This window comes from Plasmodium vivax, chromosome 7, assembly GCF_000002415.2.
Source record: "Plasmodium vivax chromosome 7, whole genome shotgun sequence".
Lineage (NCBI taxonomy): Eukaryota > Apicomplexa > Aconoidasida > Haemosporida > Plasmodiidae > Plasmodium > Plasmodium vivax.
In genome coordinates this window covers 1,316,939-1,338,826 of record NC_009912.1, presented here as the reverse complement: position 1 = coordinate 1,338,826, position 21,888 = coordinate 1,316,939, and the positions used below count along the sequence as shown (strand labels likewise).

The 21,888-nt window shown below is 51.2% G+C and overlaps 6 protein-coding genes across 6 annotated transcripts, besides 7 other annotated features; 3 read left to right on the top strand and 3 right to left on the bottom strand.

The window, feature by feature from the left end:
* Nucleotides 1–436: 436 nt before the first annotated feature.
* PVX_086950 (hypothetical protein, conserved) lies at nucleotides 437–3,004 on the bottom strand (the record flags this gene model as incomplete). Its single annotated transcript, XM_001608284.1, has 2 exons — nucleotides 437–1,024; nucleotides 1,184–3,004. 2 exons carry the CDS (start codon nucleotides 3,002–3,004, stop codon nucleotides 437–439), a joined length of 2,409 nt encoding a protein of 802 aa, XP_001608334.1.
* Nucleotides 993–1,023: a microsatellite.
* A 5,816-nt stretch (nucleotides 3,005–8,820) lies between the features above and the next one.
* PVX_086955 (hypothetical protein, conserved) lies at nucleotides 8,821–9,632 on the bottom strand (the record flags this gene model as incomplete). Its single annotated transcript, XM_001608285.1, has 4 exons — nucleotides 8,821–8,936; nucleotides 9,054–9,172; nucleotides 9,315–9,384; nucleotides 9,572–9,632. 4 exons carry the CDS (start codon nucleotides 9,630–9,632, stop codon nucleotides 8,821–8,823), a joined length of 366 nt encoding a protein of 121 aa, XP_001608335.1.
* Nucleotides 9,387–9,420: a microsatellite.
* Nucleotides 9,633–10,390: 758 nt separating the features above from the next.
* On the top strand, nucleotides 10,391–13,411 carry PVX_086960 (cacuolar protein sorting 33A, putative; the record flags this gene model as incomplete). The annotated part of the gene is made up of 1 exon (XM_001608286.1): nucleotides 10,391–13,411. One exon carries the CDS (start codon nucleotides 10,391–10,393, stop codon nucleotides 13,409–13,411), a length of 3,021 nt encoding a protein of 1,006 aa, XP_001608336.1.
* Nucleotides 13,412–15,041: 1,630 nt separating this feature from the next.
* On the top strand, nucleotides 15,042–15,620 carry PVX_086965 (U2 small nuclear ribonucleoprotein B'', putative; the record flags this gene model as incomplete). The annotated part of the gene is made up of 1 exon (XM_001608287.1): nucleotides 15,042–15,620. The coding sequence occupies one exon, from the start codon at nucleotides 15,042–15,044 to the stop codon at nucleotides 15,618–15,620; it is 579 nt and encodes a 192-aa protein (XP_001608337.1).
* Nucleotides 15,621–15,700: 80 nt separating this feature from the next.
* Nucleotides 15,701–15,737: a microsatellite.
* A 530-nt stretch (nucleotides 15,738–16,267) lies between these two features.
* Nucleotides 16,268–16,292: a microsatellite.
* An 826-nt stretch (nucleotides 16,293–17,118) lies between these two features.
* Nucleotides 17,119–17,154: a microsatellite.
* Nucleotides 17,155–17,270: 116 nt separating this feature from the next.
* PVX_086970 (hypothetical protein, conserved) lies at nucleotides 17,271–18,242 on the top strand (the record flags this gene model as incomplete). Its single annotated transcript, XM_001608288.1, has 2 exons — nucleotides 17,271–17,553; nucleotides 17,764–18,242. The coding sequence occupies 2 exons, from the start codon at nucleotides 17,271–17,273 to the stop codon at nucleotides 18,240–18,242; spliced, it is 762 nt and encodes a 253-aa protein (XP_001608338.1).
* Nucleotides 18,243–18,899: 657 nt separating this feature from the next.
* Nucleotides 18,900–20,677, bottom strand: PVX_086975 (cAMP-dependent protein kinase catalytic subunit, putative; the record flags this gene model as incomplete). The annotated part of the gene is made up of 5 exons (XM_001608289.1): nucleotides 18,900–19,298; nucleotides 19,567–19,726; nucleotides 19,870–20,054; nucleotides 20,207–20,364; nucleotides 20,554–20,677. The coding sequence occupies 5 exons, from the start codon at nucleotides 20,675–20,677 to the stop codon at nucleotides 18,900–18,902; spliced, it is 1,026 nt and encodes a 341-aa protein (XP_001608339.1).
* Nucleotides 19,910–20,073: a microsatellite.
* Nucleotides 20,631–20,743: a microsatellite.
* Nucleotides 20,744–21,888: the final 1,145 nt, after the last annotated feature.

Genomic DNA, 21,888 nt, shown 5'->3' with positions numbered 1-21,888 from the left:
CATGTAAAAAAAAAAAAAGAAAAAAAAAAAAAAAAAAAAAAAAAAAGATTTGTACGAATGCACATACTCGCGCAAGAACTAGCAACCACGCTTCTGTTCATATTTTCTACGCGAAGGGGATCAAAATCAGCTTAATGTGCATGCACAGAGTGGGACAAAAAGGTTGGAAAGAATCATCCGGTGGCACGCTCACATCAAGCGTGAAGGAAGTGTTTGTTTGGGGGAAGAACATAAACACCACGCGGGGGGGAGGAAGCGAGCAAGCATGCATGCAAGGGGGCGCATGCAGGGAGGCGCATGCAGGGGGGAACACACGAAAGGAGCGACATATGAAGCGACATATGAAGCGACATATGAAGCGACACATGGAGCGACACATGGAGCGACACATGGAGCGACACATGCCGCTACTCACGAACGGCGGGGACTGCCCGAGTTAGGACTCCTCCAAGTAGTAGTGCATGGGGTAGTACACCGGGGAAAAGCTCCTGCGCAGGAGGTCCGAAACGGAGACCTCCGCGTCGGCCTCGGCCCTCTTCTTCGCCTTCTTCTTCGTCTTGCACTTCGCACTGACCTTGTACAGTAAATCGTCAAGAAGCAAAACATTCATTCTCTTTTTTAAATTTCGATTTTCATGATTATACTTGCTAATTAGATCCTCCACCAGGTTCACACGGAAGTGACTTTCTGTGGCCAACTTCTGGAGGTTCCTCGCTTGGCACCTTAACAGGTAAGTTGTAATGATGAAGGTCATGTAGCAGAAACGGTCGAGCTTCAGGTGAGGGTAAATCTTCCCCTCTTTTATTGGCAAATTATTTAAAAAGGAGAAAATCAAAACGGGCTTCATAAATTGGAAGGTGTAATCCTCCTTCATGCACGCCTCTCCACTTTTGCTTTTAATTCTGTGGCGCACATGGTAACAATAGGAAATCACATCTACGTCATTGCACAGGAGGAGGATGTTATCGACTAGGGGGTTTTGAAATAGCTGCGCCATGTCCTTCACCAGTTTGCTTTTTTTTTTCTTTCGCGGGGGGTGAGCGGTGGAAGAGAGGGCAGAGGGTGAAGAGCGCGAAGAGCGCGGTGAATGAGACGAACGGGGCGAACAAGACGAACCAGACGAACAAGAATCATTCGACAAAAGCGATGCATCTGCCGCTCCCGCCGCTCTCACCGCTCTCACCGCTCTCGCGCCACTCGTCCGAATGACCACCTTAATGTTTCGCTCCTCGAACAGCTTGAGCGTGCTCTCCAGGTCGTCGAAGAGGTAGCCGTAGGCCTTTTTGTGCCTGCATGCGTGCCCCCGGTGCGCGTTCGCCGTGTGCTTGGCCCCGCGCCGCGGGTGCGGGAGAATCAACTCGGCCGCACCGGAAGTGTTGGCCGCTTCGGAGGTGTTGGCCGCTCCGGAAGTGTTGGCCGCTCCGGAAGTGTTGGCGGCATCGGAAGTGTTTACCGCACCGGAAGTGTTTACCGCACCGGAAGTGCTTGCCGTACCGGAAGTGCTTGCCACCACCGCACTGCCTTGCACCTCCCTGTCGCTCTCGACCCCCGCGTGGTGCACATAAATCACGGTGCAGTTCTCGCGGAGGACCTCGCAGATCTTGTCGAGCATCAGCACCAAGTCCACGAGCTTCATAGGCCTCTGCTCATTCATTTCGAAGGAGCGCCCCATGTAATCGAAGTCTAGGAGGATGCCACACGTAATGGGCTTATCGCTTCTTAACTCCAGCGGCATGACCACTCTCTGGAAGTCTCGGACCTCCTGATTCATATAAAAAATATATTTCAAGGGGTAGTTCTTCCCTAAAATGTTATTGATTTCTAAGTGAAGTAGCTCCTCATTCATGTAATATGTTTTTTTCCCAATTTCGTTGTTATTCTTTAGCAATTTGAAGGAGAGAATCCCCCCTGCATGTATCACCACTCTGTATAAGTCTCCCTTAAAATTATTTCGCATGCCTTTATTATTTTTATTATTAAATCTTTTTCGGTTAAATGCTTTTAGCAGCCGATCTACTGCTTCCTTCTTGTTGCAGGTCAGCTCCCTCAAGAAGGCGTTCAGGTAAAGCAGCAGGTTGTACGGCTTCTTATAGTGCGTGCACCGCATGGCTAGTTTGGACGGCTCCTTTCGGTACACGTAGTTGGAGGGTTCGATTTCGTCGGGGAGGCTCTGCACGCTGCCGCTTTGCGCGCCGGCGCTGTGTATGCTTCGGCGTTGCACATCGGCGCTTTGCACACTTCCGCTTTGGATAGCGGCACTGTGTATGCTTCCACTGTGTATGCTTCCACTTTGCACGCTTCCACTTTGTACGCTTCCTCTCTGCACGCTTCCTCTCTGCACGCTTCCCCTCTGCGCTCTTCCGCTCCCAATCACCCCTCTGCGCGAACCCCCAGGGAGGTGCTCCTCAAACGAGTGGTCATCGCTGAGCGTGCCGCTCTGCCCGTTCTCGTCCCTCACGTGGAACAACCCCTCGGAGGACTCTCCCTCCCCTGCCAAGTAGCCATCCTCCCCCTCCTGGTTCTTCTCTTCCGACTCAGTGCACACCTCGGTGCAAACTTCCGCACCCACCTCGGTGCAAATTTCAGCACCCACTTCGGTGCAAACTTCTGCACCCTCTTCGGCGCCCACTTCTGCGACCACTTCGGCACCCACTTCGGCACCCACTTCGGCACCCACTTCGGCACCCACTTCGGCATCCAATTCTGCACCCTCTGCGACACCCCCCCGTTGCTCCCGCTTCACCGCGACCCTCTTAAACGCATTGTCGTGCACCTCGCCAGGCGACCCGTCTGCACTCCCCAGAGTGGCCAAGCTAATTTTTCTTTTAAACCCACATGTGAGGTCCTCCTCTATCAAATCGAAAAAAAAAGTTAGTTCGCTTTTTTCTAGGTGTAGGTACCATGGCTTCTTGGAGCTTTCCCTCTTCACCTGCACGGCGCTTTTTTTTCTTCGGTCCCTGGGCTGCACTCGCTGGTCGGGCTTCCTTCCCTCCCTGTTTTCCATGCCGGGCTTGTGGGGGCCACTTCTCCGCTGATTCGCTGATTCGCTGATCCGCGGCTACTCCTCGGCTGCTCCCTCGCTTCTGCCTAGGGCCACGCGTTTACACGCACACATGCGGACGTACATGCGGGCGTACATGCGGGCGTACATGCGGGCGTACATGCGGGCGTACATGCGGGCGTACATGCGGGCGTACATGCGGGCGTACATGCGGACACGCACACGCGCGCTTGCACATATGCATACGCACCCACTCCTTATGCACCTCCTCACGTTGACGCGACAACCCCTTTCACTTGTCTATAACAAGACAGGGGCCATCCCCGCTCCGCTCCACTTAATTTGCCAAAACGAAAAAAAGCTGTGCACAAAAAAAAAAATCACTCTCTTTAATTCTTTGCTTTAAGAACAAAGCCTTTTTCGAAAAAATCTTTTTTTTTTTTTTTTTTTTTTTTTTACATTTAGCTAGCTACCCCGTTATGCAGCTATATCTTCCTCTTTTTTTTTTTTTTTTTTCTAAAATGCATGTACAAAAAAAAAAAATAGCTTAAGCTCCGGTTGTGCTACCACCCACAGACGCAAATACGTTCGGATCGAAATGGAGAAAGCTTCTCATAAACAGAGAAGTAGTTAATAGTCCCTTTAAATGGTTAAACAAAAAAAAACATTGCCTCCAACGGAACTGCTTAACAAAAGGGGTTTATATATGCACGCTCCCCAGATAGAGGGCTGACGAACGGAGTAACAACGTATGCAAACGGAAGCTTACACAAGTGCACACACAACCGTTAACATGTGCATATAAACGAGTAATTAAAAAAAAAAAAAAATCGAGAGATCATCATGTTTAGGGTTTGGAGCGAAGAACAGTACATGCGCATGTGTAAACATATTAATATATATGTACATGCACGTGCACACTCTCTTCCACTCGCCCCCCTCAGCTTTGCTACGCCCGCCTTGAAAACACGCAACCTTCGTTCATTCCCTGGGGTTGCACATCACTTTATAGCTAGTAGATAAGTAAAAAGAAAAAAAAAAAAAAAAAAAACTCACGTCTCTCTTTACTCATTTCCCCCCATTCTGATGAACACACAAGCTAATTGCAATCAAGCAAGTCCACAGGTGAATTCCCTAACTCGCCATGCCTCCCTGCCCCGCCCGTTTGCACAAGCGCATACGCGCGCGTGCAGTACGGAAAAAAAAAATATATGTGGTGCTTGCACATGGTGCTTATATATAACGCTTACACGTGGTGCTTACACATGGCGCTTATGCATACCGCTTATGCATACCGCTTACACATGCCGCTTGTTTTTATTTTCCCGCCTGCATGCATGTGAAACAATTATCGGGCACGTAATGCACTACGCAACCTTGTTCAGCGGGCGAGCTGCCCCTTCCTCTTGACCAGGGTGTAACGCTCCCCCGCGCGGACGCACAGGCCAAACGCGTCCGAGCAGCAAGAGCCCCGCGCGCAAACGCACATTTCTCCTCCGCACGCGTACGCGTGAGCACGTACGATAGTTGCGTGCACTCGGAAGGATGCAAGCTAATTTACACGCTTACACCCTTACACCATTACACCCTTACACCATTACACCATTACACCCTTACATGCACGTGCTGGTGCGTACACACAACTCGCTACGTCTGTCCCGCTCGCTTCCTCACATACAAGTACTAAGCATTCCACACTTCGCTTATTTCACTCACAAAGGGGGCAACACATATATTAATTAGTTTTTTTTTTTATTTATTTTTTTCTGTTTTGGCTACTTTTCCCTCCCCTGGGTGGTGGTGGTGGTGAAACCGCTTGCAATTGGCGCACGAGCAAGTCGGCTCGTTCGTTCGTTCGTTTGCTCGTTTGTACGCGCGTCCGCTTAGCTGCTCAACTACTTAGCCGCTTACCGCTCAACCGCTTGACACTTACTGCTCATTTTCCACCCCCAGAGACGAATAGAGTTGCCCCCTCCACAACTCCGTACAACTATGCCTACCGGGCGGCTCTGCACCGTGTAACGCCAACTCAGCTGCACCCTCCCATGTGGTAACATAATCGAGTGACGAGCATATATCGGTGGGGGGAAGGAAGTGTGCAATTACTACTTCACAATGGTCAGAGAAATCTTCCTAATCATGGTGGGACTTTTTTTTTTTTTCCTTTCCTCTCTTCATTTTTTTTTTTTTTTTTAATGAGCCACATGGTGTGTCAATCTGACTTATCACTTCAGCTCTTTCGTGTACTAACGGAATAAAAAAAAAAAAAAAAAAAAAAGGAGTGGCGACACACTCCATCTTACCTTGTCTGTGTTGCATGCAGTGCAGTGCGTCTTCCAATTTTACGAGGCACACTTGTGCGTTCTCACGCGAGTGTGTATGTGGACAGGTGAGCATTTGCACATGGCGATGAAGCGAGCTCAGGCAGCTTGTGTTGAGGTGTAATAGACTGGTCATGCTTCTCAAGACACGTCACTTTAACTTTTTGCCTCTCCGTTCGTTCACACACGGTATGCTTAGCAACCCTTTGGGTGGAGGGTCTTATCCCGCCCCGCTACACCCCTCACTATTGTACTGCTACTATCACCGCCACTGCAGCGCATCCTGGGCGGCAACCGTCAACCGAGTTTTCTTCCCCATTCTGTGCACTTCATCTTGAAAAAAAAAAAAAAAAAGACAACACTATCTCTTCCCCGTGTTCAACGCAACGACACCGGTGTGGTGCCATTCGAAGGTCACTCCCCAAAGGTTTAAAAAGAAAAGGAATTTTTTTTAACTTTTCCGTGCCCACTCCCTTCGCCACTTCCGCTAATCATTGTACCTTTCCATTTGGCCTTCCATCTCGCGCAGTCCGGGGAAATAACATGCAATTCGAGCATCTGTACATCTTCCCAACTTGGCCACTTCATCTTACGCCTATCGCTGAGGTGACAATTTGTGTACCTTCCTCACGCTTTATTACGCTTCACCATTTTGCAATTTTTTTTTTTTTTTGCGTAATCGCATAATTGGCTACTTTCTGCGGTGATGGCCCAAAGGGCTTTTTCTATATTTTTTTTTTTTTTTCCCTATAGTTGCATACATAGCTATATATTTTCATTTAACTGCTAAAAGGGGGGTCATTTGGGGGGTTCGAGCCCCTTCATCACCCTGCATCTCCATTTTGCTATGTCGTGGTTTTTTAAAACTATGCAAAAATATATGCGACAAAATTGACCTCACTTTGCTTACATATCTGGTGCATTTTTTTTTTTTTTTTTTTTCACTTGGAAAAATTCCCTTCAACACTGTTTGGAGGCGTATACCCGTTCGCCTTTGCTTCTAACCTTGTGCACCTCTGCCTATACCTGTGCACTTGCGCGAGCGTGCATACAGGCCGCCATACCCACGCATACGCATGTACATGCGCACCGCGGCGAACCGCAGCGAACCGAGTGGCCGTATGCCCAAAAAACACCAGCGGAAACCATGCATGCGTTTTTCCCCCCTCCCTAAACCTACTCAGTGAGATTTGCCTCTTTTCGTTGTAAACGTGCAACCCACCCCGCGACACGTTTCACTGCCGCACGCATCTTCCCCTCTAGCAGTGAAGAATGACTCACTGTGCAGTTGAAAGTGGCCTCCGTACACACGCGAGCATGAAGCGCGCACACCGTGAGAACACTTTCTGATTAACCGCATAACCACGTGTAAGCATTTCTTTTTTGGGGGGGAGTCAAAACCACACTCGTATGAATTCACCACGTGTGTAGATACAAATCAACGTTCGCGTACCTGGAGGTGCCCCCCCAAGCGATACGCGTCTTCAAGGACAGATAGAAAAACATCAATAACGGTGGAACGAATCTTATTAAGGTGAACAGATTCGGTGAAACGTTGAGCACAAACTGCTGCACTTCAAAGGGTTGCAGGTGCATGCATTACCTCCTCCACAAAAATGCCAATTCAGTTTTTAATCGGAATGAGTTAACGAAAAAGAAATAGTTTCCCCATGAGAGGGATCACGCCGCATGGCACACACGAGACCCCTCCGCTTTTGCACCCCAGAAGGGAAAGGCCTCAGGAAGGGAAATCCTCCGTAAAGGCGTCTTCCGCATCATCCGCATAAGTGTAGGGAAAAAAAAAGTCCAAAGCGAATATCCCAAATGTTTACGTTCCCTGGGTGTCCTTCGCACATTATTGTGCTTATTTCGCATGTGTAAGCGCTCGCGAAAAGCGTTGCCAAGTATCGCCCAACCGCGCTGCATTTTTTAATAGCAGCAAATTCCGCTACCGATTAAAATAAAAATATGAACATGTTTGTACAGGTGAACAAAATTATGAACAGTCGTAAAAAAAAAAAAAAAAAAAAAAAAGCTAGCTAGATTGATAGCCAAAATTGTCGCTAAACTGATGAACACAAATTTGCACACACATTTAGCGCCAGCAATTGTAGGCTCAAATACACCCCTTCACCAACGTTGTAAAAAGATGTGTGCAAAAATGCACGAACACGAGACGTTTTGGCTGTTTCAGTTTTTTTTTTTTTTTTTTTTTTTTTGGCTAGCTAAAATTTGCACACTAGGACGACTTATGGTGCATTTACTTCGAGGCATGTATGCCCCGGGCGTTCGCCTCGCATAACCTAACAGTGAAGAAAACTGAATGGAAAAAAAAGCGTTTCATGCCATTCGTGAGATCGTGCCATTCGAGGGACCATGCCAACCTCAGCAACTGTTCGGTGCATCTTCCCTTGCAGGGACGTACACACACGTGTAGCTTATACGTGCACGCATTTTTCCCAAGTTCTCCCACTCCCAATGCAAGGAAGTGAACAAGAGCAAAACATCGTCCAACGAATTCCGCGACATAAGTTAAAGTCGAGACAGCAACCGAAGGTACACACATACACGCGGCATACACAGCATACGCAGCATAGACGTGCACATAACGCCAACGTGGAACAAAAAAAAAAAAAAAAAATGACGGGCCACTTCGTTGCACTCCCCAGACTGCACACCCTCAGCTTTGTTAAAATATAATGTTGTTACGTTTGAAAAGGTCTGACTGCCGAAGAGGAGGATGCCTCACAGCAGCTCGATTTCCAAGTCGACACAAATAAACCGATTAACAATCATTAAGAACGAAATGGAATAAGGACGTCCCTGCCAACTGTGCATGCATGCATGTCCACAATGGGACCCGTTCAGAAAACTTTGCGAATGGAAAAAAGAAAAAAAAAAAAAAACAGAATGGTAAATGCTTCCTTTGTCGCCATGAAGTACAGAACGGCTGGTCAAAAGGGGTCAACCCGTTTTAACTAATGTGGATGTGTCGTATAATTAAACGTGGGTCTATGTCCTACAGTGAGAAGTTTCCACGGTGTGTACCCCCTTTCGAAGTGAGGCCAGCGTGCGCGGGTCGAGTGGGGGGCAACAATTGAAGCAAAAGAGAATGCATCCTTTAGCGATGCCACTTAAAGGAAAAATAAAATAATAATATAGTAAAATATAAGCTAACAAAAAGGAACAGCAAAACGGGAAAGCCGCTAAACAAAGCTATTCCCTAAAAAGTGCTGCATATAGTTTGGAATGCGAAAATAGGGGGGTGGGTAGCATTTGAGGGCCCCTCTACCAGCTACCCTCCCCAGTGGTCTTCACACATTCCTCACACAGGATGAGGATGAAAAAGCATGTCTCGCGTACGAGTAAGTTTGTGGGCTCTCGCTTCAAGTTACGCAACACACATCTATCCCGCCTTTCAATCCCATACGGCCAAATATCCTCATGAAAAACAAAAAAAAGACCCTCCAACTGGTGGGATCACTTCTTCTGAGGGGCCTACTCAAAGTAAAGGGACGTGTCATACAGCAGTTTGTTCAGCTGCTCAATCCTTAAGTCATTCATGCGATTTAGGGAGCCCTCCGTCATTTTGTCCTCGAAAACGGAGTGGTCATCTGGGGAAAGCGCAGAAGGGGAATAGAAGCACACATATAAGCTCTCCGAAAAAAAAACCTCAAAGCTGGGGGAGCTTCACAGATGAAAACCCCCACTGTTGCGCACTGCCATGTAACCTTCTACAAGGTGCATCGAGGTCGGTGGTTCCGTCTTCACGAACGAGTAAATAATGGTAAAGAGAACGAAGCAGAAGGAGGTGAAGATGATAGCACACGGGATGATGGCCGCCCAGTACCTACGGCAGGAAGAGAAGCGGAAAAATAAAAAGCAAAAGTGAGGAGCAGCCTAGGGGAAAGATCAAAGAAGGCACACGTATATACCCTCATAAAACATTCCCTTTTTACCGCTTCCCCTTCTGTGGGAAAGCGAGTCAATACTTGGAAGGGAACGGGAAGGACAAGAAGTTCAAGAAGTCATCGAACACGAAGGCCCAGACTAAGTACGACGCTGTAAGTGTAAGTTGGGGTGGTTACGGTGAAGCGTAGTAGATCTGTGGGAAAAACCCAAAGGGGAGTACCTGCCACATATGCGTATGGTTGTATATACATGTGCATCCTCATATGTGACATGCGGGAGGGTCTCCCGCGCCTGCCCCCCCTTTTCCCCCAGTGCACACCCGTTCAGCTTCACCTACCCCAAAGGATGTGCGATAGGTAGAGAATGAAAAAGGCGTAGCCCTCCTTTATGGACTGCATTTTGCGTTTTTGTGGGCCGGGGAGGTGAAACCATGCCATGCATGTGCGGGGAGTGGCGCTCGTGTGCTGTGCACAGGTTAGCAACAATGCGAAAAAAAAAAAACACCAAAAAAAAAAAAAAATAAATAAATAATTAATTACTCCCCCCGTGAGCATTACTGCGAAACGCCCTCCGAGTTGTTCGCCGTGCAGCTGCGGAGAAGCGGAAGGAGCGGAAAACAGTTAAACCTAGCACGGTGCAGAGAGGCTTACCAAGGAGGAAGCAAAGTCATATGGGAGATTTCACCACGCAAGGGAGCAAAATGGGGCAACACTATCGCCGCACAAACCGACGCAGTGCCAACATAGGGCGGATGATATTTTGCCGCCCCAAAATTGCGACGATTTTCCGCGCAAGGAAGGTTTCCAGGGTAGAATAATTTTGGAGCAAATCATTTAAGGGCATGCTGACCTGGTAGATTTTTTTTTTTTTTTTTTTCACTTGAGCTGACTGGGAGGTTTTCCCCACAGGAGTAGGAGATAGCTTGGCTTCTCTGCGCGGGTTGCTATAAAGCAGGCCTTTGCGAGCTCCCTTCCGTTGGAAGGGGTAGAGCGGGGAGAGCAGCGGTTAATCAGTGCCACTACACTGCCGCTACACCGCCACTACACCGCGTCACCACTTCTGCCGGGGTGCTGCGCGTGGGGACGCCCCCTTTTGAGAAGCAAAGTGAAGAGGCCGTACCCCGAGGGCGGCGCGGGCAAGCACCTGCCGCTACCCGATGAACGTGACGGATGCGCTGAGGCAGCAGGAACGCACCCAGCTGCTCAACATATTCAAACGGTTCAAAGGGGACAAGTGCCTTTTCTTCGACAAGTCCCTGCACATCATCCTCAACGTGGTCCTAAACGACGATGACATTAACAAAGAACGCATACAGCATGTCTTCCTCCTCGACGACGAAACGGAAGTTAACGTGAGTAAGTTGGATAGCGTTGGGAACATCCTCTTTTTTTTGCGCCCCCAGTTTTATGAAGTGGAAAATGTCTTTAAGGTGATTGAAAGGGTGGCAAAGTGTGAGGGGGGGACGTTTGGGGGGAGCCACCTTGGAGGAGGCACCCTTGGGGGGGATTCCCCCGGAGAAGGCCATCTTGGGGGCGGAAGGAAGTATGCCCTCGTGTTCATCCCCTACATGACCCCCATGTGTGAGGGGGAAATCCTAAAGCACAACTCGTTGGACATTCACATCCGCGTGATTGTCTTCCCCCTCTACTTCTTCCCCCTGTACGATGACGTGTTCAGCCTGGAGATGAAGGGACTCTACAAGGAGTATTACGTAGACAGCGACATCACCAACCTGCTGATGTGTTCCTTCAGCCTTATGTTTTTACAGCACCTCTTCAATGGCGTCTTCAAGAGCATCAAATCGCTGGGACATCTGTCTCACCTCATTGTAGAGCAGCTAATAAATTTGAGAAAGGAAATTGTGGCCTCGAACTTTGACATTCAGGCACCAAACAAATTTGATGAAGACCTCCTGGACATCCTGACCAACTTGCAAAACATGCAGGACGTTAGACAGTTCGGAGATTCGGGGCAACCCCCCGCCATCCCGGTGAAGTACGCTCTGCATAAGATTTTCCTCTCGGAGCGCGCCCGCCGCAGGAGGGGCGGGAGCGAGAAGAAGAAGAAGAGGAAGAAGAAGAGGAGTGGCGGGGCCGCTCCGGGGGAGGAGGAAGAAGAGAGTGGCGGTGAAGATGGAAGCAGCGGGGAAGATGGTAGCAGCGGTGAAGATGGAAGTGGAGATGACGATTACGGTGATGGTGATGATGACCATAACCGTGACCATCTCGAGGAAGACCACCCTGATGAGGACCACCCTGATGGGGACCACCCTGATGAGGACCACCCTGATGAGGACCACCCCGATGAGAGCCCCCCCGATGCGGCGGAGGGAGACCCCCCCGGGGGGGGTGCCTCCCCACCGTGGGAACGAACCAAAGGGCGCGACGAACAATCGATTAAGCGGGAAGCGCCATCACAGGGTACACTCGTCGAAACGGGGGGAGGGCCAAACGAAGGGGGAAGCACCGACTCTGCTTCGGATCGGTCAAGGCACTCCCGGGGGGGACTTAAAAGAGGAGGCACCCCCAACAGTGGCAGGGATGGGAGTAAAAGTTCCAGCCCCGTTGGGGTTAGCGGCGGGAAGGGCGAGGAGGGAATGACCCCCAATAGAGGGTGTTCAGCGGTGGGGGGGAGAAGGAAGGGAGCCCCACGTGGCCGTGCCTCTAAAGAGGCACCCAAACCAGGGGAAAAGAAAAGAATCGAGTTAGGGGAAAAGAAAAGAACCGAGTCGGAGGAGGAAGAGGCCCACCCGGGGGAGGAATACCCCGAGAGCGACTCCTCAGGCCCGGGGCCCAACTTCATGGCAAAGGAGGACAACACGAGCTTCCTGATGAAAAAAAATGAAAAGCAGAAGATGGAGCGAAAGAGCAAAAGGGAGAGAAGCAGCCACCTGCAGGAGAAGCTAGGGATAGGCGACTTTAACTTCCTGCTGAATGTGTCTCCCAAGATTGATTGTTGTGTAATCATCGATCGGAGGATAGACATGGTGACTCCCTTCTGCACGCCCTTCACCTATGAGGGGCTGCTGGACCACCTGTTTGGCATCTCCAATTTGCAGATTGAAATCCCGCGGTACATTATATTTAACGAGGCGAGCAAGGCGAGTAAGGCGAGTACACCGAGTACACCCCTCGGGGAGAGGAGGGAAGAGGGGAGCCAACACCACAGCGACGTTCTGAAGAACATGATGGTGAGGGTGAAGCTGAAGAACTCGGTAGATGTGCTGTACAATGACATAAAGGATCTGAACCCTAACCAAGTGGGGCTCTACCTGCACAACAAAGCTAGCGAAATTAAGGAGACCTACAAGGAAAAGGATACACTAAAGGATATAGAAGAGATAAACACGTTTTTAAAAAAAATTAAAGTGAAGCATTATGAGCACAACTCCCTGTCGACCCATGTGAATCTGGCATCCTTCATCCTGACCACCATGAAGAAGGAAGCTAACTTTAATAAACTCAAATTGGAAGACGAAATAATTCAGCTGAACAGCACATCGGATAGAACCACTCTGCTTAACATAGTACAACAGATTAAACTTCTCATTTACACAAATGAGGACATCTACGAAGTGTATAGACTGCTCTGTCTCTTCTCTGTGGTGACCAACGGGTTCAGCGAGACCCACATCAATGAGCTCAAAAAGGACATCCTTGAGAGCTACGGGATCAGGGAGCTTAGTCGTATTAACAAGCTGCATCTGTGTAATATTATAAAACACCAGCCGAAGCAAAAATTCATTTGGGGTAATCTCCGAAACCATTTTAACCTCCTCTCGAATGACCACAACGACATCTCCTACGTTTGCAATGGGTACGCTCCTCTCTCCGTCAGGCTAATCGAATACATGGGGATTTTAAAAAACAACATGCAGGCTTTTCCAGAGATATTTAACCTTCTCAGCGGACCTACCCTTGACATTGTGCAGAATGCCGTTGGGTATGGTAAGTTTGGTATAAACAAAGGGGAGAGGAAGAAGGAGCAGGCACCCTGGGGGGGAGACCCTGAGGGGCAGAAGGACGTCGTGCTGCTCTTCTATGTGGGCGGCATTTCCTACGCGGAGATCGCCGCCATCCGCAACTTGAACCGGCACAGCCGCGATTACCACTACTTGATATTCACCACGGAGGTCATCAGTTCTCGGCGGCTGCTGCAGGGGCTCGCCGCGCCCTAGGGGCCGCGTCCGCCATTCCACTGTGCGTACTTTTTGCGCTATTTTGCCCCATTTTATTTTGCTATATTTTATGTTGCTACATTTCATTTTGCTATATTTCATTTTGCTATATTTTATTTTTCTGTACTTTTTTGAGTACTTCGCCACCGCGCGAACTTCTCTGCGGCGCGAACTGCCCCCCGTGATCTCCAGTTTGTAGGCGCCCCTTTGCAGATTCGCCTTCCCGGGGTGGAAGCCAGAGCACAGCGCACATACGTATATGCATGTATGTGAAGGCATGTGCAGAGGTATTCGCAGAGGTATTAGCAAGCGTATGCGTTTACGCGCACTCGTGGGTGCCGCTCCCCAGTGCAAGTCGACTTGGAACGGCTGCCGACCAAAATGGGAGAGTACTCCCCCCCCTGCTGGTATTTTTTTTTTTTTTCCCCCCCCATTTGCCCCAAATCAGGGTTCACATTTTTGAATTCGTCACTTCCCCACGGCTGCTTTGCGCACTGGCGAGGTTATCTCTGCGGGTATTTCTTTCTACTTGCTTGTCATCATCATTATTATTTTTTTTTTGCTCCCGTTGGTCCTCTTTTTTTGGAAAAGGATAAGCCTTCGCAACTGCTTTTTTTTTTTTTTTTCTCATAATGAATGGCTGTGCTTAGGCCGCCTCTCTGCTCGTCAACCCTTGCAGCCCTCGACGCGAATGCCAAGTTGCGGTGTGCTGCGCACCCGCGGGGCTGAAGTTCCGGCGAGGGAGAGCTAGCCAGGGAGCGGCTTCCAAGCGGACAAGCGGCCAACCCCAGAGCGGCTTCCAAGCGGACAAGCGGCCAACCCCAGAGCGGCTTCCCATCGGCCAACCGCCAACTGCCAGAGCGGCTTCCCATCGGTCAACCGCTAACCCCCACCATGTCGGCGCTGTTTAACCTGGAGTCCATGATCACCGTCATCATCCTCTGCATATGCACGTGCACCTACCTGAAGCCGCGGTTCCCCAACGTGTTTGACAACAAGAAGAGCGGCTTCCTCGGCACGCTCGGCAAGTTCGCAGTAATTGGGGACCGCCTGTCCATCTACGTGTCCGTGGCCTGCGTCGTCCTCGCCTTCGTCAACCTGTTTCTGCGCTAGGGGGAGTGCAATCCGCGAAGCGTGGAAGCGGTGAAGCGGTGAAGCGGTGAAGCGGCGAAGCGGTGAAGCGGCGAAGCGGCTGGGTGAGTAGTCAACGCGGCTGGGTGAGCAGTGAACGCGGCTGGGTGAGTAGTGAACGCGGCTGGGTGAGTAGTGAACGCGGCTGGGTGAGTAGTGAACGCGGCTGGGTGAGTAGTGAACGCGGCTGGGTGAGTAGTGAACGCGGCCTAGTTAACCTCCTCAAATTGGGTGCCCCCATTCGAAACGCTTCACCCCATTCGAAACCGCTTCACCCCATTCGAAACCGCTTCACCCCATTCGAAACGCTTCACCCCATTCGAAACCGCTTCACCCCATTCGAAACGCTTCACCCCATTCGAAACCGCTTCACCCCATTCGAAACGCTTCACCCCATTCGAAACCGCTTCACCCCATTCGAAACGCTTCACCCCATTCGAAACCGCTTCACCCCAATTGAGAGCGCTCCCCCCCATTCGAGACCGCCACCCCACCCAGGATGGACCCCTTCGACATCCCGCCCAACCAGACGCTGTACGTGAATAACCTGGAGGAGAAAGTAAACGTCCAGGACCTGAGGGACCTGCTGTTCGAGTTCTTCTGCCCCTATGGAAACGTGCTGGACGTCGTTATAAAGAAGGCCAACCAGAGCAGGGGCCAGGCCTTCGTCGTCTTCAACACCGTGGCGTCGTCTACCCTGGCCTACAAACACCTCAAGGGGAAGCTCTTCCTCAACAAGCACATAAACATTAACTATGCAAAGACCAAATCTAGAATTATAGAAAAATTGGAGGGCACGTACAAGTCAATCACCAATTATAAATCGGCAGCGGGATTAGGAAGCAGGGCCAACGTCTTCACCCTCTTCGTTCAGAACCTACCGAACGAAATAAATAAGAGCGCTCTGGAGATCCTGTTTAGCCAGTACCCTGGGTTCTGCGAGGTGAGACACATCCCCGGCAGGAACGTGGCCTTCGTGGACTTCAGCTCCTACCAGAATGGCGAGGTCGCGATGAGCGGCCTGCAGAGCTTCAAGGTCACTCCCCAGCACCCGATGAAGATTTCGTGGTCCGGCTGAGCGGGAGCTCCAAAAAGTGAGCCGAATGGAGCGTCAACTCGGCGGAACAGAGCACCAACTGGGAGGAACAGAGCACCAACTGGGAGGAACAGAGCACCAACTGGGCCGAACAGAGCACCAACTCGGCGGAACCGCACCCCGGTCGACTCCCGCATGCGCATGCGAAGGCGCGTCTGCAAAAGCGCATGCACACAGGGGGCCGCACATGTGGGCACACCTGCACGTGATGGAAGCTGCCCCCAAAACGGTTTAGTTTTTTTTTCTTTTTTTTTTTTTTTCTTCTTTTTTTCCTTTTTTTAACCAAATGGCGCACCCAACTTAACCCAGCGGAGAACTTCCCCCACAAGACGCACGCTAAACAGCCTCGCCCTTTAAGGGGATGCCCATTTTTTAAGGACGCGCAATCTGCCACGTGTTGACTCCCCGGGAATAATTGGGAAACCCACGGAAGGAGGCACCTGTCCACAAAAAATTTTCTTCATCTTCCAGGCGGGTGAGCGGCACCCCGAATGGAGTCCTATTTTTTCCCCATCGTGGGCAACTCCCCCCGGACAGCTTCACCTCTGCAAATTTGAGTGGCTTCTCACCCAGGTTGAGCCGCAAATCTGCAACCGCACGGGAGCATTCTTCGCGTGAGGGTTGGGGGGGACAACCACCTGCATGGAGTCCTCCTTTCACACATTTAATTGCCGTAGCAACCCACGAACAGGTGGTAATTTTTTTTTTTTTTTTTTTTTTTTCTTTCACTTCCTTACCATTCGCACTGTCTGAGTAGTTCAGCCAGCACAGACGAAGCACTCCTCGTGAAGATCCCCCCTGCGTACTGCCCCCCCTTTCAGCATGCGGGACGAACGGCTACCCCCCTTCTGCGCCTCCAGCGCAAGCAGTCAAGCCAAGCGAAGGACGCCCAAGTACTCCTACGAAGACTTTAAGACGGAGAATGAAATCTTCTTCAACTGCCCTGCGCAGATGAGGAACATGCACAACAACCTCCTAAGTGGGAGCAACTCCTTTGACGCGTTTGAGGCACGCGGTGTGGCTGCCCCGATTGATGCACGCGGCGTGGCTGCCCCGATTGATGCACGCGGCGTGGCTGCCCCGATTGACGGCTCCGTTGAGAGGTCGTCGGCGATCCGTTCGAAACACCGAGGGGGAAGCGCTCCCACGTGCAGACACACAGAGCAGTTAGAACAGCGCGCGGAAAAATGCACGTGGTCAGCGGACGAGTCCAACCAAGATAAGACCTGCCCACCTCCTCAAATGGAAGAAGAGTCTGCTTCTCTCCTGCGGCACACAAGCCGATGCAACAGCGCGTGTCTCCATTCGCCCAACCAGACGGTCCACGGCACACGCTTCACCAGAGAACACACCAAATGTAGAGTTAAAAAAAGGAGGACTTTAGCAAAATGCAGGACATTTCAAATGGAAAGAAATTACAAAAGCTACTACGCGCGTGCTCAGAGGGAGAAACGTAACGATGTGTTTCGCAAAAGGAAAAAGAAGAAAGCAGTGCGAGGGGGTACTACTCTCCCGGGGGAGATGAGCCAAAGGAACATCCCCCCATTTGCAAGTCATCCGTTGATGGAAGGAGACCAATTTGAACACGTCTCCCCTTCGACACATGCATATCACATGGGAGGGGTTTCTCACATGGCCTTCCCCCCTGAGGAGGCGCACCTCGAGCGGATGCTCCCACCAGAGGATACTCTCGACAGACCCAATAGAGAAAAATACCTCGCGTACATCTCCCACTCTATAAAAAGACAAGAAAGAAAACTCAGCTGCTTCGAAAGGAATGCAGATCGAATGCTCGACTTGGTGGAACTTGTTCTATACAACAGGATGAAGGAGGCGTTTTTCTTAAAGGAGCGGATCTGCGATCGGGAGAGGTACAGGGAACTCTGCCCGGACGTCTTCTTCTTCGCCAACGATGGTGAGTCTCCCCGGGAGCGGCGGCGGCGGGTGCTTCGCGCTATCCAGGGTGAAGAAGCTAACCTGGCTAGTAATGCTAACCTGGCTAGTAATGCTAACCGGGGTAGTAATACTAACACGCTAGTAATGCTAACACGCTAGTAGTGCTAACACGCTAGTAGTGCTAACCACCTGTACCTCCCCTCTCCCCTCACCGCTGCCCCCCCAACAGACGACCTGATCGAAGCCATGGACCGCAACCGCCGCTTCCTCCCCAAGGTGCCCGCCAAGCAAAACCTCACCACCTACCTGGGCCCCTCCCCCTCCAGCATCTTCGGAGAGCACTACTCCACGTATAAGGATTTTTTTAAACTGGTGAGGGTAGACCTCAAGCGCTACAAATGGCCCGACCCCTACGACGCAGCCAACACGGTTCGGAATAAAAATGTGGAAAGAGTCAACTGCTCTGATTTGCTAAGCAGCTACAAAATGGGAGTGAATTCCCCGTGTGGGGATGGCATACGAGTGGCCACCAAGGTGGGCAAGGCGGGAGGGACGGCGAAGAAAAGGAATCCCTTTCTCCCTTTTCTCCCCATCCTTCAGTCTCCTCCTACGAGGGAGCTCGCGCAACCCACGGAATACGTCTGCGTGGATAGAATCCCCCCCGAGTTGATTCACCTTTTGAATTACAGAAAAGTGACGCTCCGGTGAGGCCACCACCCAAACCACAGCCACTACCCAATCACAGTGGTAACTTTTTTTTTTTTTTTTTTTCCCATCACTTCCCAAACCGATCGCAACTGCACATCGGGTTGTTTCCTACTACAGTGTGGCATACAAACGGGGGGCAACTCACGTTGGAGGGAGGAGCCACCTGCCCACACCTCGCACCGTTGCTCAAAAAGGGGCTATCACACCCCCCGAACAATTCGCCATTCCACACGAGGGGTTACCTTTCCTGATCAGTCGCTTCGCTCAGGTGGGATGAAACGGGGAATGCTACGCTTAACGGCGAACTGGCCAAGCGGCGAAACGGGCGATCCACTCGGGCCAACACAACGGACGGTTAAGCAGGCGGGGACACGACGGAGTCGCTCGAGTTGCGCTTAACGACAAAAACAAGGAAAGGGGGAAAAAAAAGGAGGGAAAAAAAAGGAGGGAAAAAAAGGGAAAAAAAAAAAAAAAAAAAAAAAAAGAAAAAAAAAAAAAAAAAAAAAAAATTATGCACACGAATTCGGTCAGCCCCTTCGCAAAAAAAAGGGAGAAGCAACGGGGAAACCCGCTAACTGGCTAACCCGCTAACTGGCTAACCCGCTAACTGGCTAACCCGCTAACTGGCTAACTGGCCCCGTCAGGTGATCACCCCACCTACCAGTCGAAGAAGGGGTCGTTCTCGTTGGTAATTTTATCGGCGATGGTCAAGTCCTCCTGCACCCGCTCGAAATTGGACGAATCGAAAACGTTTTTGTACTTGGGCTTGTAGGGCACATCTACGTTTTTGTGGAGCAAGCTAACCCAATCGATGTTCCCAAACCAGGGGTGCTCCTTGACGTTTTGGGCCCCCTTCTTCAGGTTGCCGTACCTTTTGGTTAAGTCGTGGGATAGGAGCTTCTTCATGAGGTGCTTGCAGTTAGCGTCCAAAAACTTGGGGAAGTAAATGATGCCCTCCAGAATCTTTTGGTAAATCAGCAGCGGCTCGTTTGCGTAGAAGGGGGGGCACCCCACCAGGATTTCGTAGATGAAGATGCCCAAGGTCCACCAGTCCGCCTGCAGGGGGGGGAGGAAGCGGTCATGTGGGGAGGAAGCGGTCATGCGGGGAGGAAGCGGTCATGCGGGGAGGAAGCGGTCATGCGGGGAGGAAGCGGTCATGCGGGGAGGAAGCGGTCATATGGGGAGGAAGCGGTCATGTGGGGAGGAAGCGGGCATGTGGGGTGGGAAGCGGTTATGAGGGGGGAGGTCACCGTAGGCGCGGCGAGTGTGGCAGGGCGACGATGAACCGCTCGACCACCTCGCGAATGCCGCGGGGCGCACTCACCGCCTTGCCGTGGCCGATGTTGAGGAGGATCTCCGGCGCGATGTACTCGGGGGTCCCGCACAGGGTGTACGTGCGCGTGTCTACGACTTTCGCAAATCCAAAGTCCGTCATTTTGATGAACCCGTCCTTGTCCAGCAGGAGGTTCTCTGGCTTCAGGTCCCTGCTCGGGGGGTGGAGCGGCTGTATGGAAACTACGTGTGGAAGCGGTGTACCAGCGGTGTACCAGCGGTGTACTAGCGGTGCACTAGCGGCGTACCAACCGCTTTCACGCCGCTTCCACGCCGCTTTCTCACCGCTACCCACCTGTAGACGATGTTCAAACTCTGGAGGTACTCAAATATCAAGACGATCTGGGCGGCGTAGAAGCACCCCACGTCGTTGGGGAAGCGCTTGTTCCTCCTGAGGAAGGTGAAGAACTCCCCCCCAATTACGAATTCCAGCACGAGGTACAAGTAGGACTCGTCCTTGAAGGACCCATACAAGTTGACCTGCAGGGGGGGGAGCAGATAGAGCGGCGCAGTTGACGCGGAGCTGCTGAAGCGGAGCAGTTGACGCGGGGCAGGTAGAGCGGCGCAGTTGACGCAGCGCAGCTGGAAGGACCCCCATCGCACGCTTCCCTCATTCGTGCCGCTTGCCCTACGCAGAAGGGGTGGTTGATGTAGTTGAGGATCTTCCTCTCGGAGAACACATGGTCCACTTGCTTCTGCTTGATGATTTTGCTTTTCTCGAATCGCTTGATGGCCACCGGGGGGAAGTCCTCATTCTTGTACGTCGCGAGGATTACTCTTCCGAAGGAGCCTGCGCGGGGCGTTTCGTCCGTGTGTGTGGGTTCGGTCAGTGTGTGGGCGTTTCGTCAGCGCATTGGCTGTCCGGTTAGCACATTGGCTGTCCGGTTAGCACATTGACTGTCCGGTCAGCAGATTGACTGTCCGGTCAGCGTATTCGCTGCTCAGTGACCACCTCGCCGCTCTCCCCCGAGTTCCCCACCTGTGCCAAGAGTCCGAATGAAGTTGAAGTCCTCATATTTCATTTTATTTTTCCTCTTGGGCTCTTTAGTGCTTCCGCTGTCCTTCTTCTTGTGCAGCTGCAGGTTCTTCAAAAACTGAATCATCGTGAGGAGGCAAAGGAGTTAAGAGGTGAAGGAGTTGAGAAGCGAAGGGGGGAAGAAGCGAAGGGGGGAAGAAGCGAAGGGGGGAAGAAGCGAAGGGGGGAAGAAGCGAAGGGGGGAAGAAGCGAAGGGGGGAAGAAGCGAAGGGGTGATGAGGCGTGCAGCCGAGTCAGCTAGCGGACAGCGTAAAAAAAAAAAAAAAAAAAAAAAAAAAATACAACTAGGTGTGACGCGGCGAGGTGCGGCAAAGCAAAGCAGAACAAAACAAAGCAAAACAAATCGCAGACAAATCGCGGACAAACAAATCGCAGCGCAACGAAACGCAGCGCACAGCAGAACAAATCAAACGATGCAACTACGCAAAAAAAAAATATACATTAGGGAGCGTCTCCCAATTCTTTCACTTAACGTTGGCGAAAGAGGTGCGACGGAGCGTTCGGCATCCGCCATCCACCATCCGCCATCCGCCATCCGCCATCTGTTTTCCCTCTTCCGGCAGAACGCACCAGTTCGCTTGCGCAGGTGCCTTTCGCCTCCGCAGCGGCGCAGCGAAAATTTGCCCCAGCGGACAAGTCCTAGCAACCGCGCGTTCGGCGCAAGTGTGTACATGCGGAATGGTTGCCAAGGGGATGCCAAAAGGATGGCGGGTGACTGCCGAGTGGCTGCCAAATGGATGGCGGATGACTGCTGGAATATTTCCCCGCCGCGGGTCCCACCCATTTTGGCCTAACTGCGGGTGGAAGTTGCGCGCGCATAAAACGATGCAAAATGAACGATGCATCCTGGGGGGGGGGGCCCAACCACATGCACGGCCGCTCAAACATACTGCTTTGCCACTCAAACATACAGCTCTGCCACTCGAACATACAGCTGTGCCAACCGTATGTATGGCCACCCCCTTCCCGCATGCACACTTTCATTCACATGTAATTTTTGCTTGTCCCCCCAGAGTAGTCCCTCCTTTGGCCCATTTTACGCGTCGTGCGTTACCTGTGTGGTTGCCAGATGGGAAGTACACTCACTTGGGAGGGGGGCGCGACGAATTATTAATTCGCATGTAGCCACTAGCATGTGTGTATGTTCGTATGCGGTTGTTCTGCCTGGCCGGTGGGCTACACATCGAGGGGGGAACAGATTGGCAAAGGACACGCGAAAAGGAATAAAATAAAATAAAATAAAATAAAATAGAAAAAAATAAATAAAAGGAGCAGCCA